Genomic DNA, 23,799 nt, shown 5'->3' on the forward strand with positions numbered 1-23,799 from the left:
AATGTTGAACAAATTTGCTATTGAAGCTCACTGTTAAATTGTTGGCTGTGAATTATTAGTAATAGCTCAGACATGGATTACAATCAAAGTCTGAGTATGCATCCTATGATACTGAAGGTTTAACCATGTCATCATTAACTAACGAGTTATGGTTGTTTTACTGCTCTCATCCTGGCTATCTAATGCATGAATATTGCTGAAGCAGTTACATTTCAGTTTTAAGAACTAATCCTACCACATTAATTTCCAGATTGAATTGACTCCAGTTTGGTCCCGTTGAATGGAGGTATCTGTTCTGTAAGAAAAAGTAGACAGGAAAAGACATAAGAAAAAGCTTTTCTCTTCATTTTGATCTTCAACTGGTAGAATTTGGTGTTTTTTCGGAATTGCAGAACAAAGTAAGTTTTTAGAACACTCGAGGAAAATTAAGGGATGCAACAAGTCTGCAAATAATTTTATATTTTAAGAAAAGTGTTACATTTATATAGCTCCTTTCGTGACTACCAAAATGTGTTTTGCATCAAAAGAGGTAGTTCTTGTAGTTTAGTCACTTTGGTGTTGCTTAAGGCAGTTAAGATCTGAAGAAGTTAATGGCATCAACAAGATATGCTGCACTCATATAAAGGATTCTATCCTGAAGGAGCGAACCAGTGTGTTGCGTGTGCATGCGCCTGAGTAGCTAGCAGTACTGTGTACTTTTTCTTGAGTTAGGATTGCTAGTCTCATGAGACAATCATGTATCTCGAATATCGTGTAAATATCAATGTACTGAGTAATAAACCTTTGCTATTTATTAAGATTGAACCCATCCTCTGTGTAAACGTTCATCTACACATGGTCTCAGCATCATAGACGAAGAAGAAGAGTTGGTGGTAGTGAACCTATTCAAGGTACCTCAGTTACTAGTTCCAGTATAGACAACAGCAAAATATAGTGTGGTAGCAGCTCGTGGAAACCATCCATGCATACATTCTGAAGAGCAGTGTGGATTTCAACCAGGCAGCTTTAGGCTGAAGAAATCTTTATTTCTACAAAAGCCACAGCCATGAGAAGAAGAAATAAATGGTCTACAAATGCTACAGCTGGCAGCTAAAAGGAGAAAAGGACACTCCTGCAGGAAATGATTAAAACACTAGTGTAACTTAACTCATTACAGTCAACAAATTGAAGCCAGCAGAAGGGTTTATTAAAATCCAGTGATGAGGAAAAAAGACAAATTTTGACTGTACAATCAAATATTTTCTTAGAGCTGTAATAATAATGCCATTCTTTTTCAATCAGAACTGGTAAGGATATCACAGAAGAAACAGAAAGAGGCATGTTGGGCTTATTATTAAAAATAGTTGAGAAGAAGGGGAAGAAACAGCCTGTAATAATGGTCTTTCATCCTCTTTGGCGGTGCAGAGGGAGTGCAATATTTCTTAATTGTAAGACAGACTCAATCAATAAGCACATCGACCTGGACCCAACATACTGACCACTGCAATGGACAGCTGGAACTGACAACCGGAAGTGGCAGACTCAAACCACTACAAATGCCGGAGGAAAGATCACAGAAACACTTCACAGGAGGCTCCCAAGCACTGAGGATGTCACCTAGACAGGGGACGAAACGTCTGCAACACAAATTCCCAGCTCGACAAACAGAACCACAACAACGAGCACCCAAGCTACAAATCTTCTCACAAACTATGAACATTTTAATGGTCTCTGAATGATTGACAATAATGTTGTGGCTCAAATAGAAGGATAATTCTGAGACATAGAAGTTTTCCAACTTTGCTAGAAATTAAAGAAAAATTCTGAAGAAGAAAATAAGGTAAAGGTTAAAAATCTTCATAAAATCAAGAACCCTTCTTAATGATAAAGCTTTATTAGTAACTCATCTTTATCTAATACAAAAACAGAAATTGCTGGAAAAGCTCAGCAGGTCTGGCAGCATCCGTGGAGAGAAATTAGAGTTAACGTTTTGGGGTCCAATGACCCATTATCCATAATTAAACCAAATTATTACCTCATTTAAAAACTTGCTAAATGTGACAATCTTTAATTCAATTAAGTGTGATTGTACAGTTTAGAATAATAAACAGCAAAACGCGCTCCATTTACAAATAAAATTAGAAAATTCCTACAACAGCTTTCAAGTAAAACATTTAAATAAGAGAAAGAACAGTAAATAAAAATAGAAATTAAGGAAGATATTATACCTCAAAGTAGACTTAAAACCTCATACTTCAGATGGAAATAAACTGAACTTTATGGGGGAGGGGCGGAAATATCGATGTGATACAAAATTGCTTCAGATTGCAGGAGGAATCCAGAACAAGTGAACACATTTCTTTATTCAGTGTGTTCAATAACAGACTTGTAGAATGACAAAATATAAGGGAAAAGACAGTTGTCACAGACAATATTATAAGAGTAATTTGATAATTACTAAGTATCAATCATATAATGGAGAGAGAGCAAGGTTTATAAGGATAAAAGCGGAGTACTGTAGTTGCTGGAAATCTGAAATAATGCAAAGTACTGGAGAAACACAGTAGGTCTGGAGCAACCTAGTTCTGAGGAAGAATTATATCAGACCTAAAAAGGTAACTTTGTTCCTCTCTCAACAGATGCTACCAAACTTGCTGAGTTTCTCCACTACCTTATGTTTTAATTTTACTAGAAGGGTTTAGCTTCCAGGAGAACCTGTTGATAAATGTTATTAACGTTCTTTGCAAATTATCAGAATTTTGTGACTGATGATTTACAACCTGAACTAATTCAAGATAGAATTGCTGTTCAATTTCTGATCCATTTCAAATAGGCTTTAATCAAAATGTGATCTTGCATTGGAAAGAGTTATCCAGATACTGCTAGATGCTGAAATCCCAAAACATCACAAGATAATGATAGGGACAAAAGGTCAACCTGGTTCAAAAAGCCAGGTTGACTTTTTGTCAACTTTTGAAGATGCTGGAACACCAAAGCATCACATGAGATCAATACAAAATGTATTTACACTCTTTGATGCTAGAATTCAGTATTCAAATCTGGTCTTTACAAAACCACAAAACAGGAACAAAGTTTCACCTCATCATGTCAATGCATCTTCTATAAGAAAGTGAGGCATTCCCAGAAAATATGCAGAAGCCAAAAAACACCTTTTGAATAAGCGAGCTAATAATGCTTGCTGGTAAAAAGTGGTTTACCACCTTACAGCAAGCATCTTTGAAAAGAAACCCAGAATACTAAGATATACCTTCACTGTGACACCTATCGTTATATGATGATGTGTCACTTTTGGAAGATGTGAATCCACCTTTCCTAGCTGTAACTGTTGACTCATCTGAACCAGACATGATGCAGCTCATAAGCAAACAGTCACCCAACTAATTATCAAGGTGACACAGAATGATATTGTATTATCAAAAATGATCCGTTAGTTGATAAGAATGAAATTGTAACCTTCTGGTTGAGAGCTGCATGATGCATCATTCAAAATGAACTATATTGGTGTCCCGCAGCTCTTCACAATTGAGAGACCAAATGATACTACTGGTTTCCATAGGTTTATCAGATGATTCGATAATCTTCAATTATAAATGCATCTTCAGAACCTGATCATCAGACATCCTTAGTGTCCCAAAAACCAAGAGTTGGTAATAGATACTTGTTGCAGGTGATTCAATTGCATAAAAGAAGCAGTATCAAAACAGTTCAATCAGGTTTATTGTCTGCGAATAAACCTGATAAAATAACACCTTTATCCAAGCAAGTACATGCAAGAATAGAACACATCATCATATGCAAGTCTACTTTCCTGTAATGTGAAAAGTAAAAGATTATAGTTGTTTCTGAAGGAAATATTCTCTGAAACTAAAGATCCTCTAAAGAGGGCAAATGTTCAACAGTGACATCAATAAAGTCAGATACATGGAGCTGTCTTAAATTGAACATTTATATAAAATATATACAGAAAGAAGCTTGTGGAGTAGGGCAACATTGTGCAAGGCAGTTAAAACCTGAAAGAGATAAGCTCTGACTATCAGGATATAAAGGACTGATCAATGTGTTTTGTACATGTGCCAGTAGCTAGCAGCAATGTGTTCTTCTCTTGTGAGACTACTTGTTCACATGTAATCTAAATAGCTATGGAGGACTATGAAATAAACCTCGTTGGTTTTTTGAGCTGAACCCTCCTTTTGCTGAAGACTTCACGCGGGTATCCTTCATAACATGTTCTAAGAAATTTAAACTACTACCAGTACAAAGGATTTGGTGGTGGTGAATCTGCCTAAAGCATTTCAGATGATTGCAGTTAAGACATTATCAGCACATAAGTGTGATGATCAGCCAAGACCCTATTGAATGCGGACACTAATGCTCTCCTTTTGTTCCTAGTGTCGATGTTTGTATATACCGTGGTAGCAATATCTGGAACCACTGTGGTTCATAATGTATAGCACATGGTAGCTCAGTTAGTCAGGGTAGATCATACTTTTTAATAAACTGGCCTGTAGCTTCACTAAACAAAGTGTGCAGAAAAAATCCTGATTTTAAGCACCGAGTAGCTGAGATGTTTAGATCCATAAAGTTTTATCTTGAGCTGTGCTGTGTATGTAGAGCTCAGCATAGCAGAACATGTGACCTAGGCCAAAGAATGAGTAAATAGAATTAGATGCAAACCACAATGAAGGTTGTTCTATTATAACCTGTTTCGTCAACACGAATTCACTGAAACGTGATTGACAAACTGGGGATGCTGTTTCTAAAGCGCAATCTTTTAAAATGTGTGTTGTCTGTAATGGGGTTATATCACCAACACTTTTAAGTGCTGGTTCTAAAGCACGATTTTTCTGTAGCACAGGGTTGCACAAGAACACAACCATTGTGTTATAGGAGAACTGACTGTAGCTATTTTAAAGTTATAAATAAGATTGAGCCAATACCAAACTCTCAAATAGCTGAACTGACAATGGTAAACTCTGTATTCAGACGTCCTTACACCATTGAGCTTAAGTCTACTGAGGCATGTAGATGAGTAGATGCACAAGCTAATAGAGAACAGTTTGTTCTGCTCTAAATTACTCAAAACTATCAGAAAGGCTGGTACCTCTGCAATGCAAAAATGTCCTTACATGAGTGGGCTCAAGACTTTGCGAGTTACTGCCTTTGAGGTCAAATGTGTTCTGATGTCCACTGGAAAGTTGCATTGATTCAAATTAGGTAACCAGATGACCATCCTGACAATTAACATAGTAGGTGTAATATCCATCTCTTGAATCTTTCTTTTAAACTCCAAAACAAATGAGTTGATATAGCCTTTGAGTCCCATGGAAAGTGAGGATGATGGCATGGCTCTCAAGTTATCAGCTATACAGTAAGAACAGACTGAGGAACTCGATTTCTAGTTTCAAGCCAAGTCAAAAGATGGGCAATCTGCCAGAATGCGTATCCAGTTCTGTGTTGTAGGCCAGAGTGTGGCAAATAATCCATCTAGTTGGAATGAATTACTGGAGTCATAGAGATATACAGCACAGAAACAGACCCTTCAGTCCAACATATCCATGCTGACCAGATATCCTATAGAAGACAAGTCCTATCTGCTAGCATTTGGCCCATCTCCTTCTAAACCCTTCCTATTCATATACCCAGCCAGATGCCTTTTAAATGTTGGATTGTACCAGCCTCCACCAGCTTCTCTGGCAGCCCATTCCATGCATGCATCACCCTCTGTGTGAAAATGTTGCCCCTTGGTTCCCTTTTATTTCTTTCCCCACTCACCTTAAATCTATGCCCTCTAGTTCTGGATTCCCCCCACTCTGAGGAAATTGCCTATTTATCCTATCCATGCCCCTTGATTTTATAACCTCAATAAGGTCACCCCTCAGCTTCCAAAGCTCGATGCAGCAGGGAAAATAGCCCCAGCCTATTCAGCCTCTCCCTATACCCCAAACCCACTAACCCTGACAACATCCTCGTAAATCTTTTGTGAACTCTTTCAAGTTTCACAACATCCTTCCTATAGCAGGGAAACCAGAATTGCACAAAATATTCCAAAAGTGGCTGAAATAATGGCCTAACAGCCATAACATGAGCTCCCAACTCCAATACTCAATGCACTAACCAATGAAGGTAAGCATACCAAACGCCGCCTTCACTATCCTATCTACCTGTGACTTCACTTTCAAGAAACTATGAGCCTGCACTCCAAGGACTCTTTTGTTCAGCAACACTTCCCAGGATGTGAAAGTGTAATAGCCTAAAAGAAGCTAATACATCTCCTGTACTATCCATGGAATAAATTATTGGAAGCATGAGAAATAGTAAGCACTTGACATTGCTTGATCTGACCAGAAGTAATGAAGATACAACCTGCCCATGTAAATAAATTTCATCCCTTGCTTTTGGCATTCTGTGAGGTGAACAACACTTTGTACAGTCTCGACCTTGAACTGAGTTTTTGATCTCTTTTCCAAAAATATACTTAATATTTATAAGGTTTGTAGAAAATATTACAAAATTTACAATAAAGTTCGTTGTTTCCATATAGCATAGTCTACTTAATATTATTATAATACTCTTACTATTTACAAATTGCATTTGACATGATGTGTGCAGCCGGAGGACATTAACATTTTAAACTGGAAATTATGAAAGTAAAATAAAACATTTATCTAAAAATCATGTTACACTTTGAGGTGTCTCAATAAGTTTTTAGTACTCTTGTTTCAGAATGTACGTTCTTGGTAAGACACACAGCCTGGTGGGTTCTCCAGGTTCCAGCTCATTGGTGTACTATGTCTGAAAGGCCTTAGGCAGCAACCTTTCCTTATTGAGCCTTTGTGTAGGTGCCGCAACTATTAGTGTGTCCCTCAACATGTATTCTTGGACCTTGGACTGTGCACATCTGCAGCACCAGTCAAGAACAACTTTCTGCACTGAAAGACTAGGTTTTGGGCAGACCAAAAAGCATCTTTTATCTAGATGCTTGTTTTGGTGTATATTCGTAGAAACAGCCCAAAGTGGGTAAAGACTTGCATCACAGCACTGCTTATTGTGAACCTCAATGAAAATCTCTGATTCTGTCTCCCGGTGTCTGGAGATGTTCTTTTGTAAATGTCCTTTCCACGAGAAGGTGGACAACAGTTTCTCCCCAACCATAACCACCTTGCAAGCAATGTATTGGAAGGAGCTGATGAGTATGTTCTTTCACACCATCACCCAAGCCACGTCTTGGTGCTTCTTTGTCAATTCATGAGACTTTCAAGTGACTCTGGCAGTGTGCTCATGGAACCAACTGTCATGATCCACCATATTCTTTCCCTGCCAGACTTCATGGAAATTACCTGCTGACTTCCAAAGTCAGTTCAAACCATCACTGATGTTAATCAGTCTATGCATCTAAGCAGTGATGTCACTCTCGTGCAGTGAGACTTTGATCTGAGTGCCTTTATTATCTTGGATAGTCGCCACTGTTAACCTTCACATCATTCCTGATGGATTTTGCATTTTGATTTTGATTTAATTTATTGTAGTCACGTATGCCTAAATACAGTGAAAAGCTTTGTTTTGCGAGCAGTACAGACAGATCATAACAAACAAGAACATACAGATCATAGGGTGCTTACACAGAGCCATGCTCCAAGATTATGGCTGCACAAGAGGTGCACAAAGTAAGGTCACCATTAGCAAGACATAGAAACAGGAGAGGGGAAGGAGGAAAGTTCTGCCTGAGTCCAGGTTTGATCAGAAAGTTGTCTCATTTCCACCCATTGCTTGAATCTGCATAGTTTTATGATGTTTATGCAGAACAATTATATCCAATTGCATATTCTCTCTCTGAGCACCATTTTGGAGATCACATTTCCATTATGTAGCTGTGCAGTGTTCTGTCACAGGTTTTCTCCTGATCTAGGTTGATGAAGCTGTTATTCAACCCCTGAATGGCACATTGGCCCTGCATTGCCTGTTACAGTGCAGGTCTGTTCAAGGTGACTCACCAACCCCAAACCATACGTGAATCGTCTGGCAGTAAGACGGGTTGCCAATTTCTAGTTTCCTCCCTCTTACCCTTTAAGGTTGTAGATGAGGATAATGCTACATTTTCTGGTTAGAAGTAAGCCAGAAGCATATCTGAACACATTGAGAAGGTCTTGGCCCAAAGGGATTAATACAACTCAACTGGTAAGTCTTCACTTCTAGGAGTTTTACACAAAGACCTTAATCAGTTCATCCAGAGTTATGTTTAGACTCTCCCCTGTGTGAGGTGTCCATGATGAAGGGCAGGAATGACTGGGAGGCAGGCTTGATTTTAACAATCCAGTATAAAATTATTTTGAACTTCAAAAAGACCAAACTCTAATGACTTTATGAGGCATTTTCTTCCTTCAGACTGCTGATCACAGAGGTTTCTGTCTTATTGTGGCAGAGGGACTGTGAGCATGTTTCATCCTGCTTCACAGAATGGACACTGGACTATCAGGTGATCTTCAAAGCCTCCAATGCATAGAGTGAACCTTGCTAGCCCATTCCCACCTGAGGATCCTCCTTAACATCAGTCCCAAAAGAGTGCAGCCACAGCTTTTTCTGAACATCTTTGAAGGATGAAGAACACCTTGATGTTCATCTTAATGGCTTCCCATTTGAATCCTGGAAATTCAAAGAGGGTTTGTAGTGTGCTCCAACCTTTGAAAGCCCTTTTGAGTTCCTCAATGTTTTCTGGAGTCAGCAGATTTCTGTTCAATTTCCACGACCACTGCCATCCCTCTGGTCTTCTTGTCGGTAACAGTCAACCAACAGGGACTCTGGTCAGAGAAGAACATTGGATTGATGTTGGTGAATGTAACTAAATATGAGAGTCATAAATAGGAAGTCTGTGTAATAGACTTTGATCCATCTGGCTTCACCTAGGTGCATCTAGACTGCATTTGCTGGGGTGCTGAAGACACCACAAGGCTTAATACCTTTTGCCAATCCATAAGGAGTCTGGACATAGTGTGTAGTCTGCTGTCATTCCTGCTGGATCATCCCAAGATCAAGCTAGTTGCTGAAAGATGTCTAGCTGCTTTGAGCTGAACTGTACACGTTAATGAACTGGAGTGGAGAGTTTTTAAACAAAATGTTAGCTGCAAGAAGGTACCCACCCACCACTCCCACAGTGCAGTTGCATTCCCACAACAGAATACTGAGACCGGAGGAACATGACTCAATTTCTCCTGACCAGATCCCTGGCCGATGAGATCACCAATGTGACCACAGTCTGTAGGAGCTGAGGGGATCTCAGACATCCCTGCAGAAACAGCAGGCTGATGTTAACCTTGGTCTGGTAATCCAAAGATGAAGTATATGGCGTAGTTGTTCTAATGCTATGTAGAATAGGAATCGTTTGCATTAACATACAAAGGTTTTTGTTGCTTACCATTGCCTTTTTTCTTTTATAGTTTTAATCCTTGGGTCCTCTCCTATATTCCTGTAGTGATCACAAATTATCTCACTTGCTATGAGTGAAGGAAATTGTCCTGATTTGTTTTTTGTCTAAAAGCAGCACTCCTCGTCAGCCATATTGGCAGGGAGTGGCCTCTGGTTGCCTGTTGGGGAGGTGGTTTTGTCCTTTTCTGACTTCCTCCTCTTTCAGGGACTTCATCACCAACTGCATTTTCTAAAGTTGTCCCTCTGTTTGAGGAGTGTGAAGGCTCAGCTGTCTGCTGCTTCAATAGTTTCCTTCCTTTGCTACCCTCCCACCCCTTACTCTCCCAAGTTCTTCTTTGACTCCTCCTACTTGGTGGGAGGACAGTAGCAGGACTCCTAGTCACACTGGTCCTTTGCCCTTATCCCATTCCACCCCCTTTTGTTACAATAGCAACCTTTATCCCCACAATTCTCTGAGATTGCTGTTTTGCTCCTTTTCTGACCTCAGGCAATGTTGTTCTAAATTGTGACTTTTAATTGATAATTCAGGAGATCTTTTATAAGCAAACCAACTACCTTGTATCTCTTGTAAACCAATGGAAACATCCAGCAAAAGGCAACTGGAAAACAACATCCTGACTAATGTAAGCATCACATCAGCAACATGAACCAGTTTTATTGATTGCATTATTGTGGTTTATTGTGTCAACTGCTTAAACTCTAAACTCTGGTATTCCCTCCCTAATCCTCTCTGCATGACAAGCTCTCCTTCAAGATGCTTCTGAAAGCCTACATTTTTTTAACCAAGCTATTGATCATCTCCCCCAGTATCCTCCCATTATCATAGGTCACTATGGTATTGCCACTGTTCCCAGAATTGTTACAAAAATTATAGATTACCAAATATGTTAAAATGTTGCCTATTCAACCTAATTTCCAAATCCATTTGATAGAAAGCAAGATTAGCATGATTAGTAATTAGGCATTCACTCCAGGTAAACAGTTATAAAAAATCAGCGTGTAATATGACAAATTAAAATTCTGATTCTGTTTAAACTCTCGTTTGTGTGCATGCACACACACACATATATGCTTGCACACAAGCAAAAGTAGGTTGTGGATGTAGGAAAACTGGGAAGGCAGTTCAATGGTTCCTATTCGCATGTTGCTGAGATGATTCTTATTTTTACGCTGGTCAGAATATTGCTTTTCAGTCATCTTTCTCTGGAAATTTATCAATTTAATGTTATAACTTAAAACAACTGATTAAAGAAAGAAACTGGTTTTCTTAGAGTGGGTTTTATCTGGAGAGAAGTGAGAGAGCTCCTCAGTTGTTGACAATCAGATCATTTCTCTCTGTATCTTGTTCCCTGTCCCAAGCTGTTCAGTTGCCTGGGGACCAATCACAGGGTTGTTGACCTGAGAAAAGGCTTTTTGCCATTGATAAGTGGCCTCTAGTCATGGACCAATCCACTTTTGTGATGCCATCTAGCTGCGCCAGTAGACAGCCACTTAGTTCCTGTTCATCAACCACTCAAACTTCAATTACAACTTGTTCAAACCATTGTTTACACAATGCTTGCCATATATATATCAAATTAATAGATTTTTACAGCAATCCTTTAAATCATTCGTTTTAAAGCAGTTCTTTCTCATTTCAGTCCACAACTTTATAAAGCACAAAATGAAATTCATGGCCTTTAAATTATTTGACCCTGTTTGATAATGTTCTTATGAAACATCTTGATATGTTTTACAAGATTAAAGGTTGACTATACGTGCAAGTTGTTTTGATCAGCAGGGGTCACTTTGATGTCATGACTTTTAGAATGAGAAATGCAGAAACTATATTCCCAAGAGCATTGTTTCAAAATGCTTGGTAATTCCACTGCACTTTTCTTCTCTTGTCACTTAGTAGAAACGTAGCTTTAACTTCTGTCACCCTCTTGCATTTTAAGACAGAATAAACAGTGCATTTATAAAAGTGAGTATTGAAATTAAGTGTGTAGGTCAAGCAGTGAATTACATAATTAATTTTCACTTTATGCATAAGAAATTCATTTTACTGCTTCTAAATTTATACCTCCCCCCAAACTAAACACACACTCTCTCCATGGCAAAACGCTGCTGCTTAAGCAGACCACCTCTGCTTTTGTACCTGTAATGTCAGTGAATTCAAGAGTGAAGTGTTAATCAGTCAGTTGGGTGTTTTAACCTTTCGTTCCTGTATGTGAAGATGTACCTTGTCTCAACTTGGTACCTCTCCAGTGACTTACTGAAGACCAGTGTCTCACCTTGGAGGGAACTGAGACCATAGTTTTTGTCTCAGCACGGGAGAACACTAGGCATTAGGTGGGCAATATTTTATTCTACCAGTCATAACAACAAGTTTTCTTTTGTGGTTTACATTTTCCAGTCATGTTACTGTAAGAAAAAGGCACATTGAAAAATTGCATAAGAGTCAGTGTATTTGTCACATCAAGTTTAAACATTTTTATTAATCCAGTGTTGAGCAAATTCTGTTACATTAAGGAAGTAGTTGGACTATTGGAATTTTTTTTATTGAAAGCTGGCATTGAAACTGTGGTGTACAGTCAAATTTCTTCATTAATACAGTGATGGATTGGCAAATGGTTGTTTGTGGAGGTATATTATTAAAGTTTGAACTTTACTGACTACAGGAAACCACTTTGGGGGCCAGTGAGATGCCTTGTTGTAAGAAGAGAATTGTGGTAGAGTTTATTATAATTATATTTGACTGTATCTGAAACAAAAGGAACTGTGTTTCAGTTATATGCTGAACAAACTTTCTTCAGCCCTGGTTCAGCATTTGCCCTTAACTGTTTTAACACTGGCCTCTTTTAGTATGCCTCTTCCCCCTGCTTCCTGATTGGTGTATAGCAGGCTTATCCAACCATAGTGGGGGAGGCATATTTCAATTTTTCTCTTTGGAATCCAGAGAGAACATTTCAGAAAGATAAAGTTTTCTACTACGGTAAACATTGTCTTCTGAAAATAAAATTCAAAAGTAATAAATCAAAAATGCAATTAAATTAATAACAAATACATTTGGTCATTAATCAGTGCCAAGCAGCAGAGCTGTCTAGTAAACCTTTTTTTTTGCCTTTTCAGTTGAGAAATAAAACGAAACAGACTAAGCCCCAAGTCCTGATCACCAGCTGGGGATGGGACTGGGGCCAAGCTAAGTTGTTGAGTTTAACCTCTGGTGGTGCACGCTCCAGCCTGGTGTTGGCAGATTTTGTATCCTAGTGGGGTTCAAGAGCAGGTTGCCTGAAAAGCTGCATAGTCCTCTTCTACCAGCTGATACCTCTTTGGCAGGGAGCATGAGCAGGGGTAGTCTGCATGTGGGCTTAAGTGCATCTGGCTCCCAGACTGATTTACACTCTAACTTCCACTCACTCGTACTCACATGCACACATTCACACACAACACAATCACTCACTCATACACTCCCTCTCCCTTCCTTCCTTTCTTTCTTTCTCTCTCTCACACAGAAATAATCCCTTTCCACAGAAGCTTGTACATATATTTACAAACATTATCACTCACTTTTTCTCAAGCACACAATCGAACATACACGGTCACACTCTCTCACACATGGAATCACTACTAACACACAGACACACACGCACATATACAAAGTAGACAATCACACAGAATCACCCTTTCTCATGCACACATAATCCCTCTGTCATTCAAGCTCTCAGCCTCTAACTTGCCTTTGCAGGCACAATTGGTCTAGTTCAGTTATTGGTTCGGATATTGATGGTGTGGAATTCAATGGTGGTCATGCCATTGATGTCAAGAGGAGATGGTTAAATTCACAGTAGTTTTGGAACAGCTGTTGCTTGGAATTTATGTGGAGAAAATAATTTTCCTTAATGTTCTCCAAGTCTTGCTGCAAAGGAATTATGAACAGTACTGAACATTGCATAACTATCAGTAAATAAGATGGAGGAAATAAAAGTACAATATTTCTACCGGCTCCCTTTACCTACAACCTATGTTCCTCCTTCAAAGAATGATGATAAATTGGTCAAAGGTGACTTCCCTGGATTCACTGGATCTGATTCTTGAGTAATTTCACTTTTCTGCTGGCTTAATATAACCTTAAGGTATGACAGGATAACTTGCTGTGTGAAGTGACCATTTTATGGCAACACAAGAGGTTCAGTTGAAGACATTGATGGGAGTGTGGAAGCAGAGTAGAAGGACACGAATGATATGTGATCTGATAATTTCTGGAACACACATGTGTTTGTCACTCTGGGATATTACGTTGTCCCTCCCCGGTGCCCAATGTCACAGAGTAGATGCAAGTCATTCTATTGGGAGAGGGTGAAGAGCCAGATGTTGTGGTCCAAATTGGAACCAACAGAATAATTTTTTTAAAAAAAAGGATGAGGCCCCAAAAGTAGAATATAGGGAACAAGGAAGAAACTCAAAATACCTTTAAGACTCACGCTTACTCCCAGTGCCACGCACAAGTATGTTTAAAAACAGGAAGGCAGAGTAAACAAACATGTGGCTGGAAAAAATGGTGCAAGAGGGAGTGTTTTTAGCTTCTGAGACATTGGAAGCAGCTCTGTGATAGGTGGGGCCTATAGAAGGAGGACAGGTTGCACCTTAGAATGGATGCCCTGGAAATATGCAGGGAAGAGGTTTTGGGAATATTGGAAAGGATGAATATAGATAAATCTCCTGGGCCTGATGGCATTTACCCCAGGATCCTATGGGAAGCTAGGGAGGAGATAGCAGAGCCATTGGCCTGGATTTTTATGTCGTCGTTGTCAACAGGAATAGTACCAGAGGACTGGAGGATGGAGAATGTGGTCCCATTGTTCAAGAAAGGGAGTAGGGATAGCCCTAGCAACTATAGGCCAGTGAGTCTGACTTCAGTGGTGGGCAAAGTCTTAGAGAGAATGGTAAGGGATAAGATTTATGTACATCTGGGTAGGAATAACGTGATCAGGGATAGCCAGCATGGTTTTGTGAAGGGCAGGTCGTGCCTCACAAACCTTATTGAGTTCTTTGAGAAGGTGACCAAGGAAGTGGATGAGGGTAAAGCAGTAGATGTTGTGTATATGGATTTTAGTAAGGCGTTCGATAAGGTTCCCCATGGTAGGCTAATGCTAAAACTTCGGAGGTATGGCATTGAGGATACATTAGAGGTTTGGATTAGGAATTGGCTGGCTGGAAGGAGACAGAGGGTAGTAGTTGATGGATTATGTTCATCTTGGAGCGCAGTTACTAGCGGTGTACCACAAGGATCTGTTTTGGGACCATTGCTTTTTGTTATCTTTATAAATGATCTAGAGGAAGGACTTGAAAGCTGGGTAAGCAAGTTTGCGGATGACACAAAAGTCGGTGGAGTTGTGGATAGTGAGGAAGGAAGTGGTAGGTTACAGCGGGATATAGATAAGTTGCAGAGCTGGGCGGAAATGTGGCAAATGGAATTCAATGTAGCTAAGTGCGAAGTCGTTCACTTTGGTAGGAATAACAAGATGATGGATTACTGGGCTAATGGTAGGCTACTTGGTAGTGTGGATGAGCAGAGGGATCTTGGTGTCCATGTACACAGATCTCTGAAAGTTGCCACCCAGGTAAATAGTGCTGTGAGGAAGGCATATGGTGTACTGGGCTTTATTGGCAGAGGAATTGAGTTCCGGAGTCCTGAGGTCATGTTGCAGTTGTATAAGACTCTGGTGCGGCCTCATCTGGAGTATTGTGTGCAGTTTTGGTCGCCATACTATAGGAAGGATGTGGAAGCTTTAGAACGAGTGCAGAGGAGGTTTACCAGGATGTTGCCTGGAATGGTAGGAAAATCTTATGAGGAAAGGCTGAGGCACTTGGGGCTGTTCTCATTGGAGAAGAGAAGGTTTAGGGGAGATCTGATAGAAGTGTATAAGATGATTAGGGGTTTAGATAGGGTAGATACTAGGAACCTTTTACCGCTAATGGAGTCAGGTGTTACTAGGGGACATAGCTTTAAATTAAGGGGTGGTAGGTATAGGACAGATGTTAGGGGTAGATTCTTCACACAGCGGGTTGTGAGTTCATGGAATGCCCTGCCCGTATCAGTGGTGAACTCTCCTTCTTTATGGTCATTTAAGCGGGCATTGGATAGGCATTTGGAAGTTATTGGGCTAGTATAGGTTAGGTAGGATTCGGTCGGCGCAACATCGAGGGCCGAAGGGCCTGTACTGCGCTGTATCCTTCTATGTTCTATGTTCTATGTTCTTAGCAGAAATGGGACTCATATCATTATCAGGAAATTTTCTAGTGCTGTTAAGGGAGTAGAAACCTGAGAGGGAATTCTAATGAAATAAAAACAAAGCTGGTTGTGATAGGTGGAAAATCTGTAAATTAAAATGTAAAGCAACAGAAACAAGTCCTCAAATCAACCAGGACCAAAATTACACAGTAGTGTTAAAAAGGCAAAAATAAATGCAATATCTCTGAATGCAACAAGGTAGGTGAATTGGTGACTGGTAGTAGAAGTGATAGGGTATGATTTACTTGTCATTGTGGAAATGTGGTTAATTTGTGACCAAGACTGGGGGCTAAATATTAAAGGATGCCCAATATTTATGGGGGAGATTGAGTTATAGAGTCATTCAGCATGGAAACAGACCCTTCCATCCAACTCAGCCATGCCTACCGGGTTTCCCAAATGAAACTAAACCCATTTACCTGCATTTGGCCCATATCCCTCTAAACCTTTCCTATTCATGTACCTGTCCAACTGTTTTCACTATCTTTCACAGTCATTCCATATATGCACCACCGTCCATCCCCTCTCACCTTAAACCTATGTTCTCCAGCATATAAGAACAAAAGGATAGTTAAGGAAAAAGTGGAACCTATCAGATATGAAGAAGGGAGCATCTGTGAAGATGCAGAGGATATTTTGTCTCTGTATTCACAAAGGAAAGGGATGATATGGATATCGTAATTGAAGAGGACCATTGTGAAAGATTGGACAGGATAATCATAATGAGAGAGGCAGTATTAGAAGAATTGGAATCCTTGAAAGCAGGTAAGTTGCCAGGGCTGGGTGGATTGTTTCCTCTGATGTTGAATGTGGTCAGAGATAAAATAGCAGATGTTCTGAGCATTACTTTCTAACCTTCACTAGACACAGATGAGATGCCAGAGACTGTAGGAATGCAAATGTGTTTAAAAAGGGTGCAAAGAAATGCCAATTATATTTTAAAAAAAACTTTGGATACTGGAAACCTACAACAAAATCAGAAATTGTGAGAAAAACTCAGCAGGCCTACAAACATTTGTAGAGAGAAAGCAGAGTTAACGTTCCAGGTCCATTGAACCTTCTTCAAATAGGCTTTCAAGAATGGTCAGTCAACCCAAAACGTTAACTCTGCCTTCTCTCCACAGATGCTGCCAGACCTGCAGAGGTTTTATAGTAATTTTGGATTTTGTATCCAAACATTTTTTGGCCAGTTAGTCTTACTTCGGTGATGGGCAAATTATTAAAATCAACCCTGAGAGATTGAATAAACTGTCACTTAGAAAAGTATGGAGTAATCAGTGGCAGTCGTCATGGCTTTGTTAAGGGAAGATCATGCCTTTTAAACTTGATTTGTATTTTTTGGGAAAGTGACAAGGTGGATCGATAAGCGTAGTGCAGTAGATGTTGTCTACGTGGATCAGGTATAGTTACATAATAATTACATAGTAAGGCATTTGACAAGGTCCCACATGGCAGACTCGTCCAAAAAAAATAAAAGCTCAGGGTAATGTGTTGAATTGGATCCGAAGTTGGCTTTGTAATAGCAAACAGAGGGTAATGTTTGATGGCTGCCCTTGTGATTGGAAAGCTGTTTCACAGGGATCCTTGCTGATTGTTTTTGACATTAACTATTTGGACTTGAACCTTGGGGATACAATTGGGAAATTTGCAAATAACACAAAAATTTACCATGTAGAGAGTAGCTGCAAGGGGTTGCAGGAGTGGGCAGGAAAGTGGCAGATGGAGTTCAACTCTGATAAATATGAGGTAATGCATTTAGGGAGGTCAAACAGTGAAAGGAAATATACTATAAACTGGAATATACTGAGAAGGGTAACAGATCTTGGTGTACGAGTGCACAGTTCCCTAAAGTAGCAGTACAGGGAGGTACAGTTGTAAAGAAGGAATATGGAATGCTCTCCTTCATTGGCAGCAGAATAGAATACAAAAGCAGTGATGTAATGATGAAACTATAAACAACATTGATGAGGCCACAACTGGAGTATTGTGTGCCGTTCCAGTCATCACATTACAGGAAGGAAGTAATTGCTCTGGAGAGAGTGCAGAGATGATTCACTAGAATGTTGCCAGGGCTGGACAATTGTAGCCACAAGACTGGAGAGGTTGGGTTTATTTTCCTTAGATGAGAGAAAGCTGAAGGTGATGTAATTGAGGCGTACAAAATTGTGCAAGGTGGAGATAGAGTAGATAGGTGGCTCCGGTTTCCCTTGTCAGAGAGTTCAAAAACCAGGGGTCATAGATTCAAACTAAGTAGCAGAAAGATTAGAGGGGACAAGAAGAAAAACATTTTTTTTTGCAGAGGGTCTGGAATTCACCTCCTGAATTAGTAGTGGAGGCAGACATCCTAAATTCTTTTTTAAAAGGTATGAGGATCCACACTTTAAGTGCTGTAAGCTATCGGGCTATGGGCCATGTGCAGGAGGATGGAATGAGAAAAGGCATCTGGGAGTATTTGTGATAGCATAGTCAAGATGGGCCAAATGGCTCCCTTCTGTTCTGTCCTGTTTCTGTGGTTCTATACTTGTGCACATTTGTGACAGATTCAATGATATTGTTTGTTAAAGAGCAGGTACCCTAGTCAGTATATGTTCTGCAGTCATGAACAGACTATTTAGACATTATCATGTGCTACTTGTGGGAATTGGTGTGCCGATATTGACTGCCATGTTTCCTTGATTGCAACAATGTAATTGGGTAGGAATGTTTGAGGGTAACACACTTTGGGTACTCATGAAAAGCATTCTATAAATGCGAGTGGTCACTTTGAAATTTTAATACCCAAATTTTGCTGTATTCAGGGAAAAATAACTTTTCATTTTTCAAGTCCAAGACATTTTTAGCAGAGATTTCACATTTTTAGATGTTTGATCCAGTGTGCCTCTCTACAGGATGTCTGTGGTAAGGAGAATAGCAGTGAAACAATCAGATTAAAGAGTCCTGAAAACAGCGGCACTGATATACTTGACTGGTTTTAGGATGCAGGACCAATTTAGTATAATTCTAATAGCTTGAGTGACCTACAAACTGCCATGAAACAGGAAATAAAATATCAATAACCTTAATATTACTCTAGTTTTTTTAAGTTAGTCTTAAGTTAATGACAGGAGAAAGTGAGGTCTGCAAATGCTGGAGATCAGAGCTGAACATGTGTTGCTGGAAAAGCGCAGCAGGTCAGGCAGCATCCAAGGAACAGGAAATTCGACGTTTCAGACATAAGCCCTTCATCAGGAATGAGGAAAGTGTGTCCAGCAGGCTAAGATAAAAGGTAGGGAGGAGGGACTGGGAGAGGGGCGATGGAGATGTGGTAGGTGGAAGGAGGTCAAGGTGAGGGTGATAGGCTGGAGTGGGGTGGGGCGGAGAGGTCAGGAAGAAGTTTGCAGGTTAGGAAGGCGGTGCTGAGTTCGAGGGATTCAACTAAGACAAGGTAGGGGGAGGGGAAATGAGGAAACTGGACAAATATGAGTTCATCCCTTGTGGTTGGAGGGTTCCCAGGCGGAAGATGAGGCACTCTTCCTCCAACCGTCGTGTCGTTATGGTCTGGTGATGGAGGAGTCCAAGGACCTACATGTCCTTGGTGGAGTGAGAGGGGGAGTTAAAGTGTTGAGCTACAGGGTGGTTGGGTTTGTTGGTCCAGGTGTCCCAGAGGTGTTCTCTGAAACGTTCCGCAAGTAGGCGGCCTGTCTCCCCAATATAGAGGAGGCAGCGGATGCAATAGATGATGTGTATGGAGGTGCAGTTAAATTTGTGGCGGATATGGAAGGATCCCTTAGGGCCTTGGAGAGAAGTTAGGGAGGAGGTGTGGGCGCAAGTTTTGCATTTCTTGCGGTTGCAGGGGGAGGTGCCAGGAGTGGAGGTTGGGTTGGTGGGGGGTGTGGACCTGACGAGGGAGTCACGGAGGGAGTGGTCTTTTTGGAACGCTGATAGGGGAGGGGAGGGAAATATATCCCTGGTGGTGGGGTCTGTTTGGAGATGGCGGAAATGACGGTGGATGATACGCTGTATATGGAGGTTGGTGGGGTGGTAGGTGAGAACCAGTGGGGTTCTGTCCTGGTGGCGGTTGGAGGGGCGGGGCTCAAGGGCGGAGGAGCGGGAAGTGGAGGAGATGTGGTGGAGGGTCGATCACATCTGGGGGGAATCTGCGGTCCTTGAAGAAGGAGGCCATCTGGGCTGTACGGTATTGGAACTGGTCCTCCTGGGAGCCGATGCGGCGGAGACGAAGGAATTGGGAATATGGGATGGCGTTTTTACAGGGGGCAGGGTGGGAGGAGGTGTAATCTAGGTAGCTGTGGGAGTCAGTCGGTTTATAGTAGATGTCTGTGTTGATTCGGTCGCCCGAGATAGAAATGGAAAGGTCTAGGAAGGAGAGGGAGGAGTCTGAGACGGTCCAGGTGAATTTGAGGTCAATAGCTGCATTAGTGAGGTGGACCCAGAACAGACTCTTGGTGGTAGCAGAGTCAAGTTTGGGCCAGTGTGGGACCTGGCAGAGATGGTAGCGGCTGTATTGGCAACGCCCAACAAGGACTAATAGTGTCAGCAGCGTCGGTGAAGGCAAAATGGTGCTGGAGAGTGGCAACTCTGTTCCAGCGACAAGGGAACTCTTGGCTGGCCACTCCAGGCCCATGACTGAGCACTTGACAAGAAGAACTGTAAAATTGAACTTTATTTCATTTTTTTATGCCTTTATATTCTCTGTTTTGATTTTATTTTTCTTTGTTTTAAGATGATGCTGGAGAGTGACAACACTATGCAACATTTATCACTATATTTTGTACAAATACACATGGCAATAAATAAGTCACATCTTCTGCATGCAAAGAGCTCAGTTTTGTCTTGTTTTGATTCTGGAATGCCAAAAGCACATTGGTGAGCCCCATTATTAGTTATTTGGTGTGAGGTGGAAAGGCTGCACAGTGTTACAATTAATATTACAGGAATTTTATTGCACTGGAACACTGGAATACTTAATTTGATTCAAATTTTTAAAATGTACCATATAAAACAAGAAGCAAGTGGCTGTGACAGGTGTAAATCTTAATGTTCCTGCCTCACTTCATTTCCCTCAAACATCAGACCATCATTCAGTATTTAGCCTTCGCCAGGATGTAGAATCATGCTCGCTGCAGCTATTCAATTTAATGAAATGCAAAATTATTTTATATTTATCTTGTGACTTGTTGATCTGAAGGCTAATCACTAAAATCTAGAAAGGGAAACTTATGTACTTTGGAATGAGAAATTTCACATTTTGCTCTTTGACTCATGTGACACTCTGATCTTACCAACTAAACTGGCTTAAAATTTTAATAAATGCAATCCCTGATGATAACTAGAATTCCAGATGTGCTTTTTTTTCAAGACTAATCTAAATTATATTTATAAATGGTCCCATTTCGATGAGGTGTGGAAAAGCCTTAACATTTTACACGGTTCTGTTAAAATACCATGGAATTAGCGTCCCACTGCACCCCTCCCCCACCTCATGTTTATAAGTATTCACAACAAGCATTGCACTGAGAAATCCCAACAGTGACAGCCAAGCTCCAAATCAAAACTTCAGCCCCCTCCCTGCAGCAAATATTTCCAAATGGTGAGTTGAGCTAATCACACAAATTTCTCCCTCCTTCATCTTAATCAAGATTTTTTTTAAAAAAAAGATTCTTTTGAGAGCCAATCCATACATTCAACTTTTGAGACATGCAGTTTGATTTGGAATGGGACTATCCATGTCAATTTCCAAATGCCTGTTCTATTTTTATTATATTAAACCTCAGAATTCCAGGAGTAAATTGCACATTCAGGCAAGTTTTTGTCATCGCCTATGCGTCTTGGGGAATGAGGAACTTTTGACCCTATACTTTTCGACAGATCTTTTATTTTGGCATTGGTACATTCTTCTTGAATGCAGAGTTCTGGATTTAAAACTAAAACCTACAGCCCATGAAATTTGGACACTGTGCATATAAATTAGCTAACTGAAGTAACTCCACAGAGGCCGGTATCCCATCACCAAGTCACCCTTGATTTACACGTGCAACGTACTTGACACTGGTCTGGCTTCCTCAGAGCAGCTCTCAGAGTGAACAGAACCTCTGACACTCTTTTTTTATTGTATTAAATAATATACAGTTTACAAAACAATTAACATTAACAGCTGTAACACTCATATTTATATCTGTCAGCCAGGGCTTCCTGATTGGGGCTGTTAACCTGGTCCAATTAGGGAACCCATATTCTATGAGGTCTACCTGGCTGATCTTGTTACAATCACAACACTAACCTCTGGTAATATAATTGAACCTGGGCCCCCAAGCCAACATTGCAGCTCCTAATGGTAATCTTTGATCCTACCCGGGGAATAGGTAGTCAGTGAGGCCTAGACTGGACTTGGATGACATGGATGTACCCTGTAGTCAACATGAAAATGCTCCAACACTCACGCATGAAAAATGGTCAAGATGGTGACTCCTGAAAGGTAGCTGTGAAACTATTTTCCAGTGTGACTTAATGCTTTTGGATGGAGAAAGAGTGAATTGTGAAAATAAGTGTGTGATGTAAAAATTACCAATGTGTGGATTACTGTACAACCATTGTACAAGTTTGTTCACTGTGCTGATATAATCCACCCAATCTGGGGCTAATTGGTATACAAACTGACTGTTTAGTAACTTGTACATTATAAAGGAACATAATATGTACTTTTCGATGCAGGTCGTTAACCGAGTCTTCTCTGGAATCCAGCCAACTGGGGTCCCTCACCTAGGAAACTATCTCGGAGCAATAGAGAGCTGGGTGAAGCTGCAGGATGAATACAGCTCCATTCTGTACAGTATTGTGGACCTGCACTCCATCACTGTTCCTCAAGACTCTGGCAAACTCAGGCAAAACATTCTCGAAATGACAGCCAGTCTCCTGGCATGTGGTATTAACCCTGAGCAATCAGTCCTATTTCAACAATCCAAGGTCAGTTCCAGCTAACGTTCTAAATCCTTTTATTTCCCACTCCCCCTTAACTTTGGCAGAACTGTGGACCTCCTGAAGATTATTGAACATTTTGCATTCCACATGTACAAATAACATATTCATCCAAAGAAAATACTTGACTTAACTGCGCTGTAAGATCCAAACAAACTCTGCAGCACTGAACCAGCTTTTTGCAGTTGGACACACAGGTGGTTGTTACAATGTGTCTTGAATTGTGAAAGTAACTTCATGCCATTAATTGGATGCTTTTGCAAGGATTGCCACAAAGTTTGTGGCTGATTCTTTCTTTTTCTGCTTCAGAACATTTTATTGCTTAAATCTGTTTTCTTCGACTTCTGAAATGTGCTCACTCTGGTTTGATTGAGGCTTTATGCTGTGGAATTTGGATCCTCAGCTTTCTAGTAAGGGATTGTTTCAAAGTATTGAAATATTATTTATTACATTACAAAGCTTTGGGAGCTTTTATGGTGAAGGTGAATTGTACTTTTTTTCCTATCTGGTTCATGTTATGAGTTTCTGTTCATTCTTGTGTTATTCAGAAAAGTCACTCATTGTATATTATTTTAATAGAGAACCACAGTTCTCCTCTTCTGAAAATATTGGACTCGACCATCTGAAATATATACTGTATTGGTTTCTGAAACAATTTTTTTTATTATCTACCTCTTAAACATTTCTGCTGAGCTCTGCTGCTTGTTTTCCTGATTAATTGTTGATGTAGTCTGGCCATTTCTGGCAAACGCTCATCCTTAATTGTCCTTGAAAATGTGATAGTGAGCCTCCTTTTGAATACCCTCCTGTTATTCCGGTTGTGAAAGGACACCACAGAACTGTTAAGGAAGGAGTTCCAAGATTTTGACCCAATGGTAGTGAAGAAATGGGAATATATTTCCAAGTCAGAGAGATTTGATTTGGAGTTTGAGTTTCTATTTGCTGACTGTTCTTCATTTTTTTAATTGGTAAAGGTTACAGGTTTTAGGAGATTCTTGCAGAGAAGCCTTAATGAGTTGCTGTGGTGCATACTGTAGAGGGCATACATTGTTGCCATAGTGTACTAGTAATGGAAGGCAATGAATGTGGTGAATTGGGTGTCAAACAAACAGGGGACTGCTCTGCTGTGGACA

The 23,799-nt window shown here is 40.3% G+C and overlaps 1 protein-coding gene across 2 annotated transcripts in view; it reads left to right on the top strand.

The window, feature by feature from the left end:
* wars2 (tryptophanyl tRNA synthetase 2, mitochondrial) overlaps positions 1-23,799 on the top strand; it is an 80,192-nt gene that overhangs the window by 39,509 nt on the left and 16,884 nt on the right. Inside the window, exon 3 of one of the 2 annotated variants that reach the window (XR_009645242.1) lies at positions 22,403-22,483. Coding sequence is in view for 1 of the 2 variants with exons in the window: in XM_060833095.1 (XP_060689078.1) it covers positions 22,403-22,654 (252 nt within the window). In the remaining variant the exon portion in view is untranslated. Of the gene's footprint in view, positions 1-22,402; positions 22,655-23,799 lie in introns of those variants that run through there. The other variant, XM_060833095.1, reaches the window with a different exon arrangement.

The sequence above is a fragment of the Hemiscyllium ocellatum genome, chromosome 12 (assembly GCF_020745735.1).
Source record: "Hemiscyllium ocellatum isolate sHemOce1 chromosome 12, sHemOce1.pat.X.cur, whole genome shotgun sequence".
NCBI lineage: Eukaryota > Metazoa > Chordata > Chondrichthyes > Orectolobiformes > Hemiscylliidae > Hemiscyllium > Hemiscyllium ocellatum.